The sequence below is a fragment of the Simochromis diagramma genome, unplaced genomic scaffold, assembly GCF_900408965.1.
Source record: "Simochromis diagramma unplaced genomic scaffold, fSimDia1.1 OVJJ01000293.1, whole genome shotgun sequence".
Taxonomy (NCBI): domain Eukaryota; kingdom Metazoa; phylum Chordata; class Actinopteri; order Cichliformes; family Cichlidae; genus Simochromis; species Simochromis diagramma.
In genome coordinates this window covers 12,296,368-12,321,081 of record NW_024386801.1, presented here as the reverse complement: position 1 = coordinate 12,321,081, position 24,714 = coordinate 12,296,368, and the positions used below count along the sequence as shown (strand labels likewise).

The 24,714-nt window shown below is 40.8% G+C and overlaps 1 protein-coding gene across 3 annotated transcripts in view; it reads left to right on the top strand.

Moving 5' to 3' along the window:
* The window catches only part of syt7a (synaptotagmin VIIa), a 98,802-nt gene that overhangs the window by 14,014 nt on the left and 60,074 nt on the right, over window positions 1-24,714 (top strand). For 2 of the 3 annotated variants that reach the window (XM_040025922.1, XM_040025923.1), the window contains exon 2: window positions 22,969-23,072. In XM_040025922.1, the coding sequence (XP_039881856.1) occupies window positions 22,969-23,072 (104 nt within the window). Of the gene's footprint in view, window positions 1-22,968; window positions 23,073-24,714 lie in introns of those variants that run through there. The other variant, XM_040025920.1, reaches the window with a different exon arrangement.

The window sequence follows — 24,714 nt, the reverse complement described above, 5'->3', positions numbered from 1 at the left end:
ACAGCGCGTCCTCCCTGTGGTGATAGTCCTTCCTGGGTGGTAATGTTTGTCAGCTGCTACTGTACACAAGAGTGATTGTGCTAAAATATGTTATCTTATATGTAATTTTCCTCTTGATAAGGACGGTGAATTGCTTGCTCATCAGTGACAGTCGGCACACTCTTAATGAGATGATTGAGATCTTCACTTGGTAAATAAGCTATCAGTGGGATAATGCATAGGACGTCACAGTATCTGCCTCTCGCACCATCTTTCCCTGGGGTATATCTGTTCCTCCCTTGTCTCTGAGTTCACTGCCCTCTACAAAACACTGCTTAATTAGAGAGCAACAGAAGGAGGAGGTAAGGACAAAGTGGGAGAAATGAGTAAAAGCAGAAATGGGAAAGAAGGCGGCTTAAGCGTGTAACTAGAGGAGGTAAAATGCGCGCATGGGAACAGCTGTAAGAAACAGACGCCAGACGTCAAGAGCGTTCGTAATTAGGATCCTTTTTTTTTTGTTTTTTGGCTGAGCGTTGCTTAAAAAATGACACTTAATATTTGGTGATCACCGCAAATTGAGATCCTCCACTGAGCAGGCTCTGACTCTGAGGAAAACACACAATGACTGCACATCAGATGTCGCCGAGGATTGACAGGCGTGTGGCTCCCAGCTTCCTCTGACAATTTTCCTCCTCCTTAAAGCGCCTGACAAACCTCATCATGCACGCAGCGTCCACTAATATGAAACACACCAAGGAAGCATGAAACATGAATTACACCAGGTCATAGGGCAGAACGTATAGATCATAGGTCTCTCATGTCGGGGAATACGTGATGTATCTTTGCTGTATATTGTCTTGTGCCTTGAACTATGTTACATGTTGATTATTATGTGTAAAAATAAAGGGCCTTGGTTCAGTAGCAGTAAAATATTATCATTCTGTGCAGAGATATTTTTGACACCTCTGTTTCAATCCAGATCTCAGAGCCCCCCCCCCCAGCCCCAGGCCCCTCTCCTTAACTCTTCTGAAATATTAATATAATGTAATAGCCTGTTGGTATTAAATATTTAATTCTGTGTTATATCTGCATCTCATATACTGCTGGTCAGTGTTACTGCTGCCTTTGAAATGTTGAAAACTTGCAGGACGGACAGAGATTTTGGCCGGCAGAGGAGCAGATGATGGTTGGGAGAGGAAGGGATGTTACAGTGTCTAGTGTGAGCAGAGAATTGCTTCGGGAAGTTCAGTGAAAATGCATCCCGTGTCCTTTAGACTGCTCCATTTTCCTCTTCTTCTGCTTCTAAATGCGGCATGCCGTGCTCTGTTTCCCACTGTTTATTACCCACTGTTTGCAGCAGCACTTTGTGTAATGTGCTCCAGACAGATTTGACAACCTGGATGTGGACCATAAAATGCCTCCTGCTGGCGCGCTATCTACCAAGAGATCACAAACCCAGGTATTTGGAGTCTGTAAGGTTTAGGTAGAGCAGTGAGGAAAAGAGGAATTAATGGAAAGCAGGATGGGGAAGAAGAGGTTGGAATTAAGGTCGAAGATTCTTCCCTGACCTTAAAATCTTATGCAAAGTTGGATTCTCCACTGTAAATGGAGTTTAATTTTAAATATATAGCTCAATAAATGGAGCTTAATTCTGACTGTCTGATAATATCATCTCATTTCAGTTTGATGACGTATGTGGTAATATTCCAGCAATGACATACGTCCTGTTTTTAAAGTGGAACCTCAATCATGTGGCAATGTAGTTTCAGAGTAACCTGTCTGAATATGTATGAATGGTTTCTACTCGGGTCATATAGTGCTGACCTGAAGCTATTACTGTGTGCAGTGATGGAGAAGGAACATGCAGTGCATGCATCCATTTACCTATAGTGTGTCCGTGGTCTAAGGTATTCTTTTGGAGGATGAAGCTGGAGTATGCATGCAGCTTTGCAGTCTGATTTAGAAACAGAGGTCTGCATGTGTGACTAATACAAGTATCCTAATCGGTTTCTCTGCTTTTCCTCTAGTTTTACTACCCTTGTTTCCCACTGAGTTACCATTTCTGTCACTAGTTTGCTAACTTAAAGTTACTAAGTCTATTAGCCGCAGCCAACCAGCCAACTAGATGACGTCACGTTCTGTACTGGCACAAGATGGCGCTAAACATGTTTTAAAAACTTGAACTTTATGCACTTATTTCTTAAATTCAGCTTCACAGACAGAGTTAAATCTATCTCAGTGTTTGAGAGCAGGAATCCATAGTGTAAATTATCCTTTATACATGTGTTTCATGTCCACTTGACCCGATGTCGTGGTAACATCTGTCAGTTCAGCATTAATTTTCAACTATTTTTCCACCAACTGACAAAATGACTGCCAACAGTTATTCAATGTCAAAATGTTTGTTAAATAAATGATTAAGTTATACTGAAGGTTGTACTTTGTGAAAAAAAATAAAGAAATAAGAGAGAAATATAAGGACCTCCCTTTTTCATGAGTCTCTTACTCTGCTGATGGACTCCGCCATCTTGGACTTACAGCTGGTGACAGTACACGCTGTTAGCTCTGCATCCCTGGCGAGCTCAGCATAGCAGCACGAGTTTGTTGACTGCAGGCTCTGGTTTGAGTGGCCCTGCAGCTAGCATTGGATCTGCTCAGAAGAAGGACAAACTGAATAATGTCAAGGCCTATCACATGCGCCGGCTTGTAGGAAGGACTGGGACAAGCTGGAAAAACCTGAATGTTCAAAATGAGAGCAAGGAGACTGTCCACTGGTAAAAATGAATCACAGATGGCGATTTTGTATTGGATATATTAAAAAGTTTTTTGTATTTAGATATCTCTCTATCTCTCTATCTTTCTTAAGTGAGTAGTAAAATATACTCTCTTCAAATTCAGCTCTAATGGGAGTGCACAGCTGTAAAACAGCCTCTGTGTTTGTGCTTGTTATGACTGAGCCAATGCTACTACTACTACTAAAGCTCTGTTTACATTTTGATCCAAAATGAAGCCTCCTAATACAGGTGTTCCTGCACCCAAACAGCTTTCAGGATCTCCTGCGATCAAATAGCTCAAACAACCTTCAGCAGTGGTCAGTGATGCGTGTGACTGCATATTCAGTGTACTGTGAAAGCAAGCGCCTCTCTGACTGCATGTGAAGGCTGTGGGGTCATCCACAACTTTGTACGACATGCATACAGTACCACAAGTTGTTTGTTTGTGGCAAGCGGGGCGGGCTGTGTTTTGAAGACCATTCACGAGGGAACCAAACAGCATTTCCTGTCTCTACAGTAGATCTGTGGCTGAGGAAAACAAATGTGTTTTTTTTATCCTTTCAACATTATAAACATACATTAAATGTGTGCCAGGAAGCAATGTGGTCAGGCCAAGTGTAATTTGCAGTTTATTCTAGGCACATTCTGGATGCGTGTTTGTTTCCATGAATGGCTGTTCTCTGCAAGAATCACGGGCCACCAGCCACAGCTATAAGGCCGAGAAGAATTTTGAATCTTTATCAGCTGGCAAACCTGACGTGGGCAGGGAAGAAGAACAGGAGGAAGAATGACGATAACTATTGTAAACTGTAACCCATTTGGCAATCAGCACACGGGTAATGAAGTGCTGAGAGATTCAAGAATGTTTTAGGGATGACATTAGGAATAGGAGGAATAAGTAAGCCCTGCCTGGCCCTTTTTGGCTTTGCAGTGGGAAGCAGGCTAATAAAAAGCCCTGAGCATCTGTAGGCCTGCATGCCTATGCTCCCTCACTGTCTTCCTCCAGCCATCAGGGCAGCACAGCCACAGCCATACGCACAGTCTCCTCTCCCCCCTCCCCTTCCCCAGCTTCCAGCCTGCCAGGCCCCAACTAGCACAGCCTGGAGGTAGGGCATGCTGGCAGTTGTCTACGTTTCAGATTTTTTTTTTTTTTACTTGCTCTGGTCTAATCCTATTTTGGGTGCTGCTTTTTGAGCAGAGGTTTGCACAATCTCTCCAGCCCAGATGCATGGAGGAGTGACACCTTGGAACTCCTCCCCCCTTCCCAAACCTTTACATATTGTTACATAATCTGCTTTATGACCACTCCATCGTTCAACCACACATCACCGTGAGAAGCACCGTGGAAGGGGCACTTGCTGTAAGTTGTTGCAGAATGGGGTGGGGGTGGGGGGGGGGTGGGGGGGGATACAGTGGTTCTTAAGGAAAGCCCAGATCTTTGCTTTGTCTGTTGTGTTCCCTCGTGTTTGCCTTCGTTATTCTTCCTCGTCTTAGATCCTATTTCAATGATGGTGAGCCCACACAGGAGTCCTCCAGAACAGCCTGGTGAATCACCCTGCATCCACAGGCACAGCTCAGCCACGTTCTGGCAATCACACAAATAAGCATGGACACATACCCACACACACACATCATACTCTTTGCTGAGCCTCACATTTTTTCCGTGCATCGTTTAGTGTTTTGAGAAGGTATTGTGCTCGCCACTTTAAACACTTCCATTAGATAACTAGTGCCCTTTCATTAACTTATGAATAGTCACAGATTTTCAAAATACCCACAAAGCTTTCAAGTGCTTCATTCAATATTTATTCTACTTTTTCCATCATACCTTCACGCTTTGACTTCAGGCAGGCCTTTTAGTCCCACTGCTGGTTTCTTCAAAGTGCATTTGCACACTTTGCAGGTTTAGGTAAATTAAAACAAGCTCTTGTGCGATTGCTCTGTTTGTGTGGTTCATTTAGATAAGTTTACATGCTGCCATAAAATACCTTGATGACCACCAACATAACTCACTGATGAAAAATAAAAGCACAGCAGAAATATCAGTTTAATTTACCCAACTGAGTTATTAAATTTCCTTCTTACTTTTGACCTTGGCTGTGGGTACTTCAGGTGTTAAACACACTTGTGTCTGCACTGCCTATATCTGTAAAGATTTTCTATATTGTCTTCATTTTCCTCTTGATGAAGATTGTCATCTAGCATGACATCCTCATGGTGGATTTCACAAAATCTGCAAATATGATCTAAATCTGCAGATGTTATGTTTCTGTGGTGGGTTATGGGCTATGAAGCATCAGCGTTGTGTTTAGGGGTTAACTAAAACTCTGGCATCATGAACTTTTCTATTCCAGCCAATGTTGATGTGCCCAAATTTCATCTCACTGCTACCTGCACTATCACAGAGTAAAATCTCTGTAATGACTAAAATGCTAAACGAGTTGTAGGGCCTTGTTGTGCTGGAGGAGTCAAATATTTTTATGTATTTTTCATGTAGTGATTTCATGGTGACAGCTACAAACTCATGGGTGATCACAGAGGCAGCCATGATGCCAAAAAAAGATGACCAGCATATTGAAATTCCACCTTTCTAGCCAGACTCTCGACTCAGCAACTCTCTGCCCCACCAGCCGTGATCTCGGAAACAAAAACCAGACACATTAAGCAGAGTATCTTTTTAAACATACATGCTAAACATTTACTTTGAATGTTATTGTGTGAGGAGTGGTCAGAGAAGACTGCAGATGTGTGTTGAGCTTCTCTTGTCATTTTGAAATTCTTATTAAACACATTATTTAAATATCCAAAAGCAAACATGTGACCGGTAAAACAAAAAATGAGGCAAATGTTGCAAAGGCACAGTTACGCTCAGCTCTAATTTAAAATGCCACCAGCCAGATGGAAATACCCACCTTCTGTTTTCTCTCTTTTGATGATAATGATGGATTGCTGTAGCTGCTTCCCACAGCATGAAGATGTTTTTTGCATGCAGACAATGTAACAAAACAAAATACCTCAGTAAGGTAAAAATCGACAAGAAAGTAACACATTTAAAGAGAAAACAGAATATAGAATCCAAATATAGTATAAAAAGGTTAATATAAAATGTACAAATCTAACGAATAAGAGAGGTATTGTGAAAATTTTAATGGGGCAATTTAAATTTGTTTATGAATATCATAATGATAATATTAATTTAAAGATCTAAAGATTAAATATTTAAAGATGCAATAATCTAAAATTGCCTCAACTGACAAACTAACCAGTAATAAACTAAACTAACCTGAATTGAAATTAAAATTAAAACTTTAACAATTCTGTTTTGCAGTGTTAGTCAGTGAGTACTGGCTGCTCCCGTATGGGATTACAACAATGCCACCTTATCCCATAGTCCAGCCAATGATGCGATTCACATTCGTATATACGCAGCTAATCAACGTCGTCCACAGGCTATGACAGCGTCCTTATGTGCCGACACCGGTGTTTTAGCTAGCAAAGCGGTGTGGCTGATGTGGAGTGAAGCCACGTTAATGATAACATGTACAACCATTGGAGATGTGAGCAGGACAGACGGAACAATTGACTGAAAAAGTGTGGACTTTATACCAGTTTTTAAATTGTGTTGATAGGCCACGTAAAACCAGAGTTATGATAAAAATATCTGCAATGTTTGGTTTTCTTCCTGAATATTATCTATATCGTTGTTTTATTTACAGCAGGAAGAAACAGTAAAAACGGCGTTTTATAAGGAAAACGCTCGAAAGCCCTCTCCACCTGTGAGCAAAGACAAAACCAAAAAAAACCCCACTCTTTCCTATTGGTGGAAAAATGTACCATGTCTGCATTTTTAGGTAAACAGCTGCAAGAAACTTTGTTGTTTGCAAAACTCAGTTACTTCTTTGAAGAAGTAACTATATAACTAATTGCCCAACATTGGTCATTATATACTGTATTTTGCAGAAGGAGAGTTACAGGACTCTCTCCCAGACCACAGACTCATAATACAAGTCAGTGCTTTATAAAAAAAAAAAAAAAAAAAGGAAAGTTGTGTTTTCAAAATTGGAGTTCAAGTTATTATTATTTTTTACTTCCAATAGTGTTAGCATGCTACACAGGTCATGAACAAGATTTTTTTTTTTTTTTAATTTTCATTGTAAGTGGGCTAAAGCAGTTAATTAAAAGTAGTCTAGCATAAATGCTGTAATTTGATTATTTTAATAAACCATGTAACTTGGATGGATTCGATGCTGGCGTGACCACAGTGCACACGTCTGCTGTTGCTCACAGAGGTCCAAGGGACCGCTCAGGGAGTTTGTGTGTTCGCTCAGACACACGAAAAATTAGAGGGAACATTGCGGAACATGTCACCAACTTTCTAAGTAAATACATTTCTTAAGGTGCTGTTTACATGAAATTCTCACCAAATCTCAGTAACAACCCATCCAATGCAAAGAATCAAACCAAAGATGTCCATGAATTAAGTTATGTGCAATAATGAGAAATGACACAGGGAAAAAGTATTGAACACATGAAGAAAGGCAAAAAGGCACCGAAAGTCATGACACCAGCTGAAATCTATCAGTGAAAGCAATCCTGCCACTTAGTGCAAAGTAATATCAGCTGGTTCAGTCCCACTCAATTGCCATGACCTGTCTGCACGCTCACCACCAAAGACTCCATCGCTGAAGGAAAAGCATTTTGAATCAAGTTCAATAATATCAAGCGAGCACGCTTCATATAATTAAAGGAAGGATGAACAAGAAAATGTAGCGAGACATTCTTGATAAAAACCTGCTGCTGTCTTCCAGGATGATGAAGATGAGATGAAGGTGGATGTTTCAGCAAGACGATGATCTCAAACGCAGCCAGAGAAACTCTCAGTTGGTTTCATAGAAAGCAAATAAAACTGCAAGAATGACCCAGCCAGTCATCTGACCTGAATCCAGTAGAAAATCTATGGAAGTAACTAAAGCTCAGAGCAATGCATCCGACAAGTTTCTCCTTACAGGAGGCGTCTTGAAGCTGTCATCTCCAACAAAAGCTTTTCTACAAAGTGTCAAATAAACTTCAGCAAGTGTGTTCAATACTTTTTCCCTGTGCCATTTCTCATTATTAAACATTCTATGTGTAATAATCTATGGTTTGATTTCTTTGCATGTATGGATTTGATGGGTTGTTTCCGACATCTAGTGAGAATTTCATGTCGATAGAAAAATATCTGCTTAGAAAACTGTTGACGTGTTCAGTACTGATTTTACCCGCTGTAAATATAAGTACATGAGGAAAAAAATTAGGAAAATACGCTTGGTATGAACTGAATGCATACCAGTCAAACTAATTTCATTTGACCAGATTCTATTAAATTTGTATTGATTTCATGTAACAAAATTATATGGAAAGTTTACATATAATTAAATTACTTAAAATTCAGTTTGGGCATGAATATTTTTTTGAGTGTACTTTCATTTTATCAGACAAAAAATAGTGCTGGCGCGTCCCTACACTCCTCCTCGCCTCCTCGGGGGGACCATGAATATTTGCTCTAAATTTCATTGTAATTCATCCAGTGTGCCCATCCAGCGTGTATTTCAACTGAGCAAAAACTACCTTATTTAAAACCATGACACAAGCACTGTTAAACCTGTCCTCTGACTGAACCCGCTCCTATTCCAAGGAGCACAGCGGAGTGAGATCTTTTTTTAGAAACAGTAATGATCTTGAAAAATCTGTTCAAAGCAACCAGATCTGATGTAACGGCAACCACTGTTTTGGGGGCTTTCGGGAATCTGCCCCCCCTCCTCGATTGGCTTAAAGGTCACGTTGCATACAGATCACACAACTGTCCCGTTTGTCCTTTTAGTGATCTAACACACCTCATGGAGGCTGAGAGTCTGCCTTGATAGCATCGCTTGTTTTTTTGTTTCTTTTTAAACGTTTCTTTTTTCATCTGACCCATTATGCATGACGAGAACTGTAGCTCCTTGAAGCGACTTAATTAATCATCCTTAGATCAGGTTAGTTCAGAGCTTTAGCTTTTCATTCCAATTACAATAAATAACCGTCCCAGTGCCGGTTAGATTGTTTGTGACAACTCAGTTTACATGTGGTCAGCTCAGCATTGTGCGCTCTCAAGAGGGTTTCAAGTAAATTGAGACAGTGATGGAAAGCAGTGCACTGCCGCTTTCCACATTTAATTATATATTTCGGGTAGAAATACCGTGTTGCTCATTATTACCCTGCCAGAAGAGACGTCTACTGTGATTTCCAGTAATAACTTAAATCTCTTCTCTTTCTCTCTCTCTTAATTCCTCTCCAGCCTGAACTCACACTCCCTCTATTATTTTCTTCCTCAGTTATGCCAGCAACAGTTAGCCAAATGGCATCCTTGTCATGATGTTAGGGTGATAATGTCAAGTAGATATGAGAGCTCTGGGTGTGTATCGCTCTGCTTAATGACAGCCAAGCCTGCCATTAGTTCACCACTGCCCCTGCCAGCCAGATGGAAAACTTTGCAGTATTGGCTGACATGACAAATAGTGACACGCACGGTACTGCGAGTAATACGGCCACTCCCAAGCTGTAACACAGAGGTGGTATTGACTGCAGGAGCAGGCCCTCCTTGTGAGTGTAAAGCATTGTCACAGCAGCTTGTATTAATATGCTAGTGAGGAAGAATTAAGACAAGCTGTTACAACGTGGAGCTGGGCTTGAAATGTCCTCAGGTGTTGTATAATTGACTTAATGTGGAAGGAAAAATCACAGAGCACTCCCTGCAGAAGCGAAGGCCACAAGGACCGGTAAGCTGTGGAAAACTATATTTCCCATGAGCTCGACTGTAGCCTGCCGCATCGAGCAGCTGCGTGGCATCGTCAATAAGTCTCACTCTGCTGGGTACTACCCAGCTGTAAATTGTTGACAGTTTTACAAGCAAACACATCAATGAGCAGTCAAGCAACAGACAGCAGCGCTGAAGGCCCTTCCTCGATGACCCCGTGCTTATGAAAATGAAATTATGTTTATATAGAGCTGTCTGTCTCCAAAAAAGTGAAACTTCACTCATTTAAATAATTAATTATCAAATTTGTTCTTCTTCTTTTTTTTTGGAAGAAAGCCGCTTTGAGTCAGAGGAAGAAGATACATTAAAGAGTCGCCGTTAAGAGAGGATACATTTCATTACTTTAATTTGTCCTTCCTTTGACATTGGCTGATGCTAATGAGGGTTATTTTCTGTGGTGTCACTCCAGCTGGAATCTAAATGCAGAGGGGTATTTAAATCTTCTCCTGACACAAAGCCAATGCAGTGCTGTCCCTCGGGCCTCCGCACATTTTGCAACAGTGTAGAGAACAGGATCAGTCGGGCCGTAGTGGAGCTTAACCATTAATGCACAGGCCTCTGACGAGAAAGGTCACCTGGGAATTCTCCGTTCCATCAGATGAGAGCAGAAGTCACTGAACAAATATAATGCACCCTATAGTGGTGTTGGCCTGTTCTCCCTTTGTGCTCCTATGACAGTGTAAATTACAGCTTGGCTGCCTGTTGCACATACAAAGACACCGGACCCATTTATTTTTCCTCTAAACGAACCTTTCACTCCGTCTCACTTAGCTGTCGCACACTTGCACATCCTCCTGTTGTCAGCGCTCCTGACACCAGCCGCCGAGAACATTGCGGTCACAGGAGAGGCAGGGTGATCACTCATCGCACCAGCTGAGGTTATCAGCGTGAGGTTTTGACTCAGTGGAAAGGGAACACCACTTGCAGAAAGACCTACATTTAAGGTGGACGTACAGAAAGACACACACGCAAGGCTGGCATCGGGTCACTTAAGGTCCGCGTTTTAGTGGCTTTTTTATGGAGTCTAAAGGGAGATGACTTTGGCTGGGTTGTGGCCGAGTCAATACTTTAACCTCTAGCTAGAAGCTAAGGAAGGTTCTGGGATTTTACTGCCAAGTCTGTCCAGACAGGTAATAAAGTGCGTTTTACAAGCAGCCTTTAATTGAATGAAGAAGGCAAAGGTAGCGCCCTCCAGGTAGCCATGAATCAAAATTAATTCATTTATGACAAATGGAGTCTGTCTGGCATTTTCATATGAACTTTGCTCTGTAGATGTGTGACCGTCTGGGACGAGAATAGTCGTGTGAATGCCTTAAGCCGAGCTCATTGTGTAGTTTGATGAGATTTTATATAAACCATAACGGATACGCGGAGACTAGGCCGCTTCACTGTCATTTAGCTGTCATTTAGCTGTCATTCAATTAAAGTTGCACTTGTCCTGCCAATACTTTAATTACACCCTCAATAATTGTTTTCCCACTTTTGAAAGACAGAGAATATTTAGGCTAATATTTTTTCATGTAAGTGTAGCACAGGAAGTTAGACATCGATTAAAAAATAGCGCTTACACACACAGACACACGCACGCACGCATACAAACACATGCCACGAATGCATGCAACTTGGTATCCTTAGGCAAATACAATTGACTTTGACTTGGATTAGATTTTATAATACCACCCACATAATACATCTGGAGCATCCGAAACCTCTTTGTCTTGGTTGATGTCACCAGCAGTGAGCTGATGATGTGGGCAGATGGGGACTGTAGGCCTGCATGCATATGCACAAGCTTCACAAATTGCTTCTCAATAGCATTACAGTTGAATCTCTCTTCCCTCACTCCCACTCTGCTTTTTCCTGCACTGTTCTCTCTCCACTTTTCTTGGTTTCTTCACATCCCTAAAGTGCGTGCGTTCCCACTCATGTCATTGTGCTTAAGCTGTGTCAAGTGGAAGAATATGTGTGCGTGTTGGTGCGTGCAGCTTTGAGCACATGTGCACATTTTTAGGAGGGCTTCGGCTAAAAAACAACTTTCAACACAGATGGTGAAAAGCGCTGCAGCTATAAATTAGAAGTTACAGGAGAGGCACACAGAGAAGAAGGTGGTAAAAAGTGAACGTCGAGTAGGCGTAGGAAGTCAGAGGAGCCAGGAAAAATGTTTGGCGCTAAAGACTATAACCATTTTGAGCTTTGATGACGATGAGTATTGGAAAAAAAATAAGAGAAAATGTGAGGGAAAAAATGATATAGGCTGTACCGGTGGCAGCGACTGTGTACAACCATGCAGTAACCAGGCACAGCAGCTCCGTCACGCTTTGCATTTCTCCACGTTATGTAAACATATCTGTAGTAATGCACACAGCATTGAAAGACTTTGAAGGATGGTGGCTCTTTTAAGCCTCACCACAGCCAAAGAAGGCCCTGATAAAAATATAAGGAATGGATTAACCAGTGTTTACTGCTGTGATGTAAACATAACATTAACCAACTGCAAGAGCTAAATATTCAGTGGGATCACAGGGTGAATACATTAAGGGGAACTGGACACGAGATTACAAGATTCATTTAAATGAAAAGCTTCTCAGTGGTGCATATGAGAAAGTAAACACAAGGACAAGAAGAATTTTCTATTTTAGTGACCTCTGTGGATCATTGACTAATAAGGATTTTGAATCTTTGCCTTGAACCTCTATAACCAGATAGTCACCAGCTACTCTATTAAGTATACCTGTTCAATGGCTTATTAATGTAAATTAATGTCATTTTAGACATGTAAACATCAAGATAACCTGCTGAAGATCAAACTGAGCATCAGAATGGGCAAGAAAGGTGATTCAAGTGACTTTGAGTGTGGCATGGTTTTTGATGGCAAATGGACTGGTCTGATTATTTCAGAATCTTCTGAATTTCTGGGATTTTTCCCCCACAACCATTTCTAGGTTTTACAGAGAATGGTCCTAAGAAGAGAAACTATCGAGTGAGCAGCAGTTCAGAAGGGCCAAACTGCTTCAAGCTGGTAGGAAGCCAACAGTAAGCCAAGTAACAACCAGTGTATACACAACACATTGAACCTTGAAGCAGATGGACTATGGCAGGAGAAAACCAAACTGGGTGCTTCTCCTATCAGCTAAAACCTAGCTGATAGCTATCGGCTCCCCAGGCCAGGGAGACAATAGTCAGTGGATTCCCAGATATAATTTTTTTATGATAAATGAACTTATGTCATACATAATAACATAGACTAATGTAGTAATCTTAGACATACAGCTCTAACTATGAGAACCAGCCACATGCCGTTCAAACCTTTTGTTTTGGCGGGCCAAAAAAAGAAAAGGATAGTTTACTTAAAGGGAGGGTGGCCTTAAACTGAGAGGAGCTAAAAGAACAGGATAGGCTGAGCAGGAGGGCTCATATAGGATAAATAAAACCTGGCAATCGTGTAAAACTCCAACAATGAGATTCTTCTACAGCTGGAAATGGACATAATAGGTCTCCTTTAACAAGTTCGCAGCCTGAGTAATAAGGAAAATGTGGGAAAAAATGGAGACACAAGGGGAAAAGTGTATCAAACAATTCAATAAACTGTTTATTGTGAGCCCTGACCCTTCTTAGAACAAATAGCATAGGGTATATAGAGGCAATTTAATGCCCTTCAACCTAGAATAATGGTAGTCATGGTTGACTTAGTTTAAAGCTCAGACACTCATTACAGGGATGGACACTAGTCCACCTCCAGAGTATCAACAGCCACCACGAGGACTTAAATCAATACGTTCAAGGGCATCAGTGGGACTGGTGAATAATAGGTTGCTTGTAACGGTGTGAAGGAGCCATAACATCCTCAAGCTTAGGAGCCAAGAGAAGCTCATTTGGTTTGATCAGGCGTCTGTCCGTACGTAACAGTCATTTATCCCAAAATGACACCCAGGAGGGGAAAAGTGCGAAGAGTATTTAAAAGAGAGGAAAGAGGTCAAGTCTGAGGAAGGCGTGATGGTTAATCTGACCTGAGGAGCATCAGGTAAAGAGGTAAATTAATGAGAAAATGAAATAATTAAAGAAATGATTAAATGATAAATTGCAGTCCAAGCAGGCAGATGAGTTAACCTCCTTTTAAGTAGTGTTTTTGTTTTTTCAGGCGTCCTTCAACAAACAACTGTAATCCATTATTAATGTGCGTTTGATGCGAGGCAGACGCACGCTTACAAACACAAGTCTGCCTTCTCAAAGAGAGCGTCTTTGAGACTTACATATGAAAACCATTCATTTCAATCTGACCAGTTAATTCAGTCTTTCTGAGGCTGAGCTGGGGGAGAAAATTATAGCAGACACACTGATAGATTACGTGATAGATCAGACCGTGCAGACAGGATAAAGTCCTTATCAAAGACAGAAGAAATGGATGTAAGCTGAATGTCAACTTTATCACTCGTCCAATCAAAATTAGAAGTAGATAATATTCATTAACCCCTCGGTGAGATCACAACAACAAGGAGAAAGAAGAAATGTTATAAATCAGTGGGTGGAGTTAAAATACAAATATATAATTTATTGATATCACACTGTTTCCTACAGGGTAGTGTGGGCTTTAACAAAATGATAATCCAAAGAACAATGTGCAGCCAAAAGTGTAACGAATTATATATACAAAAAGATTCCGCTGTTATTCTGACAGTTTATTACAGGCATATTTACCACACAGAAGTTAAGCTGTCAGTCTATTCTGTGAGCATCTGTCCATGAGCAGGCTGCTGCTTATTTATCACCGACACTTGTGAGTATTTACCAGTAGCATACAGTAGATAAGAAAACCATTTGTATTATTGAGTTATTGTATTATTTTGCCAAAGGATAAATACATACATACAGATTCCTTCTGTTGTATTTAACACTACCTCATAAGGTTTGGTGATTCTAGTGGAGCTTTAGAGCTATTTGTCTTGGGCATCCTCATGGGGACACACATGTGAGTGCTGTTTTGACACAATGCACATTACTACCAAGGTGTCACACTGTTGGATTAATCTATAGATGTTGGTAATGTGTCAAAAAAATGCAGCGATGCACCGGTCGGCAAGCACAAGGCTGAAAAATGTAGCCAGCACACAAGGGCCATGCAATGAAATGTGCTATATAAATAAAACTGCCATTGCCAAGGGCCAAAAGCTGTAGTTCTTTTAATGGGCATTTGAGGCTGGTTTCAAAAATATTAACTCTTTACCCCTTGCAAGTCTAGTCTAGGAGCAAGCTTTGAAGTTCTTTTATATAAGGAGTGGCTTCTGCCACATTTCAGGCCTGCTTATAGAACAAAATGACCGGGTGTGCATCAGTTAATGAGGGTGGTCTCTGCCTATTCAGTTACCCTTGGAAAAACCAAGTTGTTCTAATGGTTGTCAAACTGTGTCTTTTTTGATATATACTATCCGGTTGTTCAGTCTGACATCACTAGCCGTGTCTGGACCTAAACTCCGCTGCAGGTCCATATATCAAACGATCACTATGGCATTACTGAGAGTTGAAAAACTGTCCAAAGTCTTTCATCTTTAATAAAATGATCAGCGTTCTGCTCTACCAGGTGTAACAATTGAGTTTAACATCCAGGCATCCATGAAAACGGAATTTATGACATTTAACGGAGTTAGAAGTTAGCAGGGAGTTAGCTCGCTAGCTTCTATCTAAATACAATATGGCATGTCCTGACTGCGGGGTTTTGGAAACAAATTAAAACGTACAACTCTGTTATCACTTCCAGCATAAATGAAGACAGAAAACTAAACAGCAGTGACGTTTGTAGGGTTACTGAAGTTTGGCTAGCTGGTATATAATGATGTGCTATGTGACTGCTAGCGACACAGCTATGTTAGCATAATATAAACAAGCTAATAAACAAGCTAACTTTTTTTCCACTGATCAAAGTTAGCGTGAGTGTTCTCGGTGGTCAGGAACAAATGTAATCGCATGCCAGGATGCTGTAAAAGGACCAAACTTCAGCCAGGAGAACAACTGAGATAATCCATCCACAATACAAGGTTAGTCATTCATATACTGCTGCATGGGCTGGGCTGTAGTTACATCCTAAGGTTTTAAAAACTGAGCTTAAATAAATGATTAGCGGTAATAAAAGCCGAGGGAGGTCAACAGTGATCACTGACTGTTTTAGGAGCTTTTTGAGATTAAATAGAAGAAAATACAAAACATTAAACATGTTAACAACACAAAGCCATATTAAACGCAGACTACTTTAGGCCCGGAAGTAGGATTCCTCACGTCATCACTTAACAATCGGATAGTGTCAAAACGCGTTACTATGGATACAGGGGAGGTTGTCAGATGTCGAGTTTATAGGGAGTTAAAAAGTATGTTTATAAGCTTTTTACACATGTTTTTAACTTCTGTGGATAGTTTTTTTTCTAAATGCAACTCAAACAGGGGTGATTTTCTTTTATGTCATATATCTAGATACAGGCATTGGAGCAGGGCTGCTTTGATTGACAGGTGTGCTGATTGGAAGCTTTAGCCGATCACTGTCTGCTAGGCCTCACTTCTACTACAGAATCAGTGAACTGGATCCATTTGGCCTGTTTGTGCTGTTTGTGCTTCTTAAAGCATTAACGCTGACAGCCAATAAGACTACTGTTTGTCATAAAAGTGGATCTTAACAACGTCTGAGCGAAAGATCATATGTAAGGACACAGTTTCGGGGTAGAAACACAATCTATGCTTCGAATCACAATTCATGCCCCCAGGTTTATTTTAACTCCTGTGACTAGTAGTATATATGATTAGCAACCTTCTGGCAACTACCAGTTGCTATGGAAAAATGTACAGTTCTCCAACTGGTTGTTGACTGGTTGCTGAAGGTTTTTCAAAGTAAAAGTTTTGCCTTTTTAAATGTGTCACAAACAACTGTTGCCTTTTGCTTATTTCCCTTTGTTATGTATTTTTTGTTTATTTGATGCTAAGATCTACATGATTCCTCATAAAAGCAGATCATATACTAAAATTAAGATTATCCATGATATGATATGTCCAGATCCTTGCCTCAGGGATACACATATTATGTGTATTGGTAACAGTTGATGTAAATATAAGTTTGTTGACAAGTAAACTCCACAGTCTAACTTTAAATGATATTTTATATAACAGCTATATGGCAGACTGAGAACTTTATTTCATTCCCTTATAAATATTTAAACATTCTATCATAGCTGCAGCTCATTTTACACCCCTACTGCCCAGATTTTGTTGGATTTTATGGTTGATTCATCCGTTCACTGTCAGAGGTGCTAATAGGGTGATGGTGGCATTATAGGTGACACCAGGCATGTGCCACGTGATGCTTTGTTGGTCAAACTCCAGCTCAGATTGTCACTGTGCTTACCCTTCATCTGAGACAGACGTAGGCGGCTGTCCTCTTGCTGTGAAACAGGCTCTGTCATGGCACAACAGTGTTGCAGCTGAGCCACTGAGAGCATATATGGACAGAAAACCGGCACAAGTCCCTGTAGCCTACAGCGGATGCAAGAGACACTCTAACCACAGGTGCTCGCCACCTGTCACAACTTCACTGGTTACTTTACACATCCCAGTGATTGCAGCACATGGGGCTCCAGGTTTCACTGTGAATTGGGATTTACATTATGCTGTCTGGTATGGTTTTGCACAGTTATCATCACCGCATGCTAACATAAAGGGATGGAAAGCATTGACACCTGAGAAGCAAGAGTCCAGGGTCCAGGTACCAAAACCCTGAAAACACTTCTTTTAAACCAAGTGCTGTTGATATAAAATGACACGACTTTGGGGCAGAAAATTAATTCAGAAAGGATTTTTCCAAAAAAGGAACGATTAGGAGATATTTGACATTTCCAGAAGAGCTGCTTTGTTTTTTGAATCAAATACCAATATGCACCCACCAACCGGCTCACATTGTTGTCTGCAAGAAGGATAGAACTGTCAATAATCTGCCGTCCGTCCTATTTGAAGTGGCGTTCTTTCGCGAGCAAATACCTATTGAGCCTCGCCAGACTGCCTGGCTTTACAATAATGTGATGAAACATGCCAAAACAGCAGGTCATTCTTTGAGCACTCTGCAGCATTTCCAGCATCCAGCTCTGTGCTCACTGTGTTAAATGTCACCTCATCAACTGCATTATTTACCTGGAACTGCAATCATTTTTCATTATATCCACATCTCGTCTGCTGAATGTTTTTTAGACTCTTCCCACTCAAATTATTTTGTGCAACTGAGCAAAAGGCGAAATATTTATTTTGTGTGCCTTCGTATGCATGCGCTGTTTACTGACATCCAGCCTTTTGTCTTGAGACGCCAGCTGCAAACAATGGAAATTATCTGAGCTCCGAATTGAGCCAGAAGGTAGATAGAAGCAAATTGAAATGCTCAGTATTACAATATACCTGGAGGTAAATACCATTTCTGCTGTTACGCACAGATTCTGCCTCAGAGGGGACAGACTGTGAAGACATCTGAGTGACATCTAAGGATTACCCCGCAGCTCAGTGGATATAAAGAGGGCAGAGCCCAGGCTCAAGTACAAGAAGCAGGGACTTTGAAGTGGCAATTAGGCTATGAGCTTTTCACCTAGAGCTTCTAAGGCACTGGCCTCTCCACCTCAGTCAGTACATAAAGATGAGGTGTGGCAGCTTTGCTGACTGGATGCTGCTCCAGTTCCGCCTGTCCAATGAGCAATTTCTTCTCTCCCCCCCCGAGGATTGGTCCCTTTCTGCCTGGATTACCTCACTTCATGTGCACCAGATCTCCTACGTGCATTTTATCCCTCAATGCTGCTAGCCATACACTCTATGCAAAAGAGTCTGCGCTTTGATATTTCCTGCAAGTTCTCGTTAGCCGTCCACATTTAACCTCCTACACGAAGCGCTTTGTTGTCCTGAAAGGGGTTTTTATTGCAGGCTCATTTACAACATCACCGTCACCACTCACACCAGTATGTAGTGCCATTTATTTTCTCTTTTATGTACATATAAAAAGCGATCGCCACTGAAATCTCAAGCAAACAAGCGACTTTCAAGTTCAAGAGTGCTCTGACTTCTAAAAGCTTCTGATCAAAGGGTTCAATGGCTCGTTTAGCTCACTTGTCAGTTTTTACTGAGTGGTGCCATTTTGCACCAGCCTTCATTTAAAAAGGGTCTTTTCTTTCGTTACTTGGTTACATATGGTAAAGATTGCATTTTATGTTTGCTGCCCTCGTTTAACTTCAAGTGGAAACCTTATTTCAGCTCCGGCATACAAGTTTTATCTTCCACCTCGCTAATGTATCACCTGCTCGAGGATTTCAGGCTAAAAGTTTTGTAGTGTTCACGGGGAAAGATAAATTGAATTTCCTGAGTGCTGTGATAGCTGCGTGTTGTTCGGGCTTCTCTTACTCTAATGATGCTTCTTTTTCCTCCACAGCCGTGGCGCTGAAGATTTGCATATCTTCATAATACTGCAGAAGCAGTGCATTTCCTTCTCGTCATCCCTCAGCCTGCATGCTATAGCTGTCTATAGTGTTTCCCAAAAAAGGAGCACATATCCCATGAAGTGGAAAGCAGAAGTCAGCTGTCCATTACTGAGAGCAGTAGCATCGCCTCTTTGGACTGCGTTTTAGTTGGAAGCTTTTTACTCCCTTAGCTCTCATGACTGACACAGCTCATAAAGCACACCCCCCCACACCCTCCGACCTTCAGAGAGAATACAGGACCCTACATCAGCTGCTGGCTTTCACAGATCCACCTGAGTCTCCAACCTCTTCCACAGTTCAAAACAGCCATCAGAGAGCCACTTAGCTCTGCAGCTACCACAAGCCGTAGCTGGACACTAGTTCAGCTCTCCTTATTTAAGATCTATCACTCCCTTCGCTGATGTCATAGCATCTAATGGACTCTGCTTTATTGACTTCTCTGTGAATATACAGTAGCAGAGTACATGGCATCTATTTTCAAACCGCTATGAATAGAGATAATCATCATTCAGGATATGGGTGCGTTTCACTGACCCTCTCATGCTCAGAGGGGCATGTTTGCTCTTCTTTACCATTAGTAGCCCGTCTGTTGATAAAGACAGATGGATGGATAAAGACTATTATGCTGATTATATCTACTGTATCTGTACAATCAGTGCATGTTCAGTCGAGCTGGATCATGCCTTTTTTCCAGTCTGGGTCAGTCTCTGTAATCAGGAGATAAACTCAGGTAGTGTCTAATGTTTGAGATGTTTAGGATTCTTATCTTGCAGGCGATACAGGTGTAAAAGCAGGTTTCCATCAGCCACACAGAGCAAAGTTCAGTTCCCGCTGGCGCTGGTTAAGGCACGTATTCTTTCTGTCGCTATAGTCTGAAAATCCACAGAAACATCTGCAAGCAGCTCACGACACAGAGCTGCTGAAGGAGTTGCGTGGTTGAGGCTTTTTGTGCGTTTATTGTTTTCTCAGTTTACAGCTGATCTAAGAGTGGTAAGAACTTGACAAGAAATGCAAAAAACATTATTATTGCTACATAATGAAATTAAATGTGGCGCTGTATGAAATAGGTTCATTGTGTTAAAAGTCAAGGATGCCGACATTTTGTTTAGAAAGCACTGAATGTAAGCCAAATCTTGTTTCTAGGAAAGCTCCACAGAGTACACAAATCATTAGCTGGTCCCAATGGTGCAGGGACATATTTAAAAGTGGATCAACAGACAAACCGGTAAACAAGCATTTAAACTGTAATAAATGATATAATTTACTGGCTCCTGTTGAGAGTCTAAGGTGGCTAACACAAACCAGCTATTGGCAGGTAAAAAGAAGGACCTGGCAACACTATTCCTCATTTTAGGTTGTTTGCTTTGCTGAAATGAGGACAGTCAGCAAGGAACATTGATAAAGGAAAAATAAAAGGACGACATTACTTGTTATTTATTTATTTATTTTTATAAGGGATGCACAGTTTGTGTTGCCTATATTTCCCCATCCAGGGTTCAAGGTTTTTTTTTCTAATGCACAAACTAAATGATTCTTTTGCACCACAAAATAAAATGTTATAAGACAAAATAACCATCCTTTGTCCCACAAAGACTCCGTGTGTGGCAATGCTTGTGTGGTTGAGTTTGCTCTCTCTTTTCTGAAGTGGCCTCGGGTGTCTCAGTGACTTGAAAACAGCGGTTCAGGTTGAGGGAAAGCGCGAATAAAATGGAGATCCCATTCAGACTTTCCCTATGAAATATCACCTGCCACTATTATTCCTTTCTAGTCACATCAGTTCCCCGAGGAGATGGCAAGGTGGACAATAAGGCAAAAGATGTGACAGAGGAGGGAGATGAAAAGTAAGGATGCAGTGATGGTAAATTATGGGCTGATGCCAAGGTTTAAAATACTTTTTGGCTCTTTATTTTGACTCTTTTATGTCAGGGTCACAAAGACATCTTTGTTATAAAGAAGTAATTCGACTGTTTTGAAGTCTTTTAACTCTTCTGTGAAAGGAGTTGATGTGTGGAGTGCTGAAGGATGGACCCAAATGCAGGACGTGGGATGTAAATAACAATAAAAAACCTTTTATTGAAGCAAAAGGTGCACAAGTTCACAGAAGAAGGCATAACAGACACTTTAACAGCAGACAAAGAGAAGACGGGACTATTGCCACATTCCAGATACCTCGGAACTCACTCCTGGGTCGGTGCGTTCCAGAAAAGCGTGTCGTCTCCCAGGATTGAAGCTGTGATTTTTTTTGCTTGTTAGGCAAATCTGTAAAGCACTACACTACAAAAAAACTACCTGCTATACCACCATGCAGAAAGGCAAGTTTAAACTGCCTTTGAAAAGCCATTGCCAAGTCCAAAGGTCTCAGTGAAAGAGCTTTCCAGTGTTGCAAAATCTCTGTCTAGTTTTCAGCCTGATCACATGACCTCAGAGACCTCCTGGCGATGCATGGATGTAAAGTTCTTGTGCTTGTCCATGCAAAACTCTAAAAGAAAAAAAAAGTCTGGAGTTGATGGAGAGTCTCTGCAGCTGAATTAGCAGCGCTGTGTCATGCGAGTACCTAGAAGGCAACCCGCAGATGCTCCAAGGAAGTTTTGTTAAGATGAGTAAACAACGAATTACAATAATCCAGACGTGACGAGATAGAGGGATGAATAACAATCTCCAACTCAGAGCGTGACACAAACAGGGACCAGATATCACAGTGCAACGATAAAACAAATCAAGCAAGAAGCAAGGCTGAAAATTGCTAGAATAGTAATGAAATCAGAGTATAGTGAAATCAGAGGATAACTTTAATCCAAAACGTCAAACTCTAATACAATGCCTAAGATTTTAATCGCCTAAATCAACGAAAAGCTACCATGACATCTTCATCCCACTGTCTTTGATCGTTAGGCCGGCACAAAAATTAATGCAACACCACTGCCATTACTTAATGCCATCTCATTTGCCTGTAGGCCTACGGCCAGTACCGGCCCCACGTCTAGCCGGTATATTGGTGTATCCTCAATGGAAAGGGCAGTTATGACAAGCAAAGGAAGGAAAGAAGACAGCAGCTGGGAGGAAGGCAAACCCAGTAACTGAAAGCCAAAGCCTGCCTGTTTGTCATTGTTTATCACTTGTGGGTGTGAAAATGTATCCTGACATCCATTTATCGCTGTATGTTTTAGAATCAGTTAGAAAGAAATCCTGAATTTGAATACATAGCCATCTTTCCTGCTGCGCAGATAAGAAAAGCTCAGTGAGGCCGTCTGTCCTCGTGCTGCAAAGTGAAGCCCATACAGTTGTTTTAAATGTGAGAGAATGTGGAATTGAAAACTCAAGAGTGCTGATGTGTGAATCTATTCTGTCTCAGTCACACACTGAGACACATGTGAGCAGCAATAGATGATGTTTTTTTATGACTCTCTCCCAGAGCCACCTCTCTCGCTGGGCATCTACCGATACCCATAAATCATGAGCTCTCTTGTATTGTCAGCCTCTCCTCTCCTCCTCCTCTCTCCCCCTCCTCCCTCCACTTTCAGACTGTCACTTAACAAGCTGTGACACAGTGACAGTGATGTGTGTGCATCTGAGTGATGCCTGGCTCCACTCCTTATTGGAAAGGTATTGAAACGCTCCGGCATGAAAGGGCTGGTGTTGAGATTGTATTTCTTAGGTTATTATGAGAATGTAAAAAAAAAAAAAAGGGGAGCTCTGCTCGGCTATTCAATTAAACGTGGTGAGAGAAATCCCTGCTTTCTTTTGGGTTGCACCCTTTGACAACATGATGTACAATGTCCTCCATGTTTCTATTTTACACATGTTGAAGAAAATATCTGTGTGTGTACCAAAAACCATCACTCACATTTTAAAAAAAATCTCTTTCCACCCCCCTGTATGTGTGTGTGTTTGTGCACAGGCTCAGTGTCCCTCAGTGTGTTCCTGGTCTCCCTTGCAGTGACAGTGTGTGCTGTTTGGCTGGTGGCTCTTTGTGGCGTCTGTGGTTGGTGTCAGCGCAAGCTGGTGAGTTTACACACACACACACACACACACACACACACACACACACACACACACACACACGAGCTTCACTAACAGATACACTGTAGCTTCCAGTCACATTTGTTGCCACCCCATTATCCTTCAGTAATCAGAGAGCCTTAAATAAACAGTGTGGGTTTGCTACAAAAAAAAAGACATTTCAGAGCATCATCAAAAAAGTACAATGTGTGCAGCTATTAAGAAAGTCTGTGCAAATATTTTGTGCAGTTGAGAAATTTCGAACGCAACAATTTATGTGGACGGATTAATTGTGGACTGACAATTCAAATACAGCATTGCAAGTAGTAGTCTTGTTATTAACAGCTAGCGCTATTTGACTGTTATTGTTGACTTTACTTCTAGCAAGTTGAATTTTCTTGTTAATCACTTATTATTATCATTAATTGTCTAATTACAATATTCCTGTGAGGTTAGCAAGATAGCGAATCAAGCATAAGTGCCCTGATTCAGAAGTGACAGGAAACACAAATCCAACTTTTCCAGTACACGCACTAGTATTCAGCCCTTGCTGGTCATAAGCCTGGATAAATGGGAGGATTGCATCTGGCATTGAAATCTGTGCCAAGGTATATATGTGGATCGATTTACTGTGGGAAATAACAGAGGAAATGAAAGTTGTAAATGCAAATTTTACATTACTAACTGGAACTGGAACTTTTTTTAAATTCAACAAACATTTCTAACTTTTTTTGATGGTAGAAATATATGCTGCTGAAGCTATAATTTTACTGTTCACCTCACAGGAATATAGTAATTAGCTTAACAACAAATTTGAGTTGCCAAAACTCTTGGAAACAAGTTTTGAAAACTCATTTTGCCTCATTATTTTGAGTTTTCTTAGCACTAACCAAAACGGGATTATTAATGATTTTACAGTGTTTTGTATTAACTGCTAATCATTAATTAGTGTGTAAGTAGTTGAATCACTGTATCTGGATTAGAATTAATTTTATCTAACTTTTTAAACAGCTATTCATCGATTCTTCTAGAAGTTTATCAGAAGAGGATGACAGGATCATAAGATGGTTTCTAACTGAACAATAAAAAATAAGACATTCATATATTTGCAGTGAATGGACTTTGAACTGACTCTTTGTTGTCCTGTGAATAATACAGCTTTTTAAAAACTCAAACAATTATGCAATAGAAAGTACTCCGTAAAAGGTTTAGAAAGAAACTATGTATCCAATGGGACCAACTTAAAGACATTTGCAAAATGACAAGGCCCTTTCTCAGTCTAAGGAGTCCCTGTAAAAAGCAGCATTATAGTGATTTCCAAATGGGTTATAAGATTCATAGAAACATTATCATGTGTTTGCCACAAAAATACATTTAACTCAACAATTGAGTGGAACTAAACAGCTTTGAGAAGAATGGGTATAAGCTAACAAAAAGGATACCAATAAAGAAAACATAAAGGAACAGATAAATGATTTAGGAAAGACCATAGCTAGCTTAAACTGTGGCTATTAGTTAAGGCATTAGCTAACAGTACAGCTAAAACAATGAAACTGTGAGCTAAAACTAATGGATAAACCATTCAGATAGTTTGCTAAATATTATGATCACTTGTTAATGGAGTATTAGTTGTATTTATAGTTAA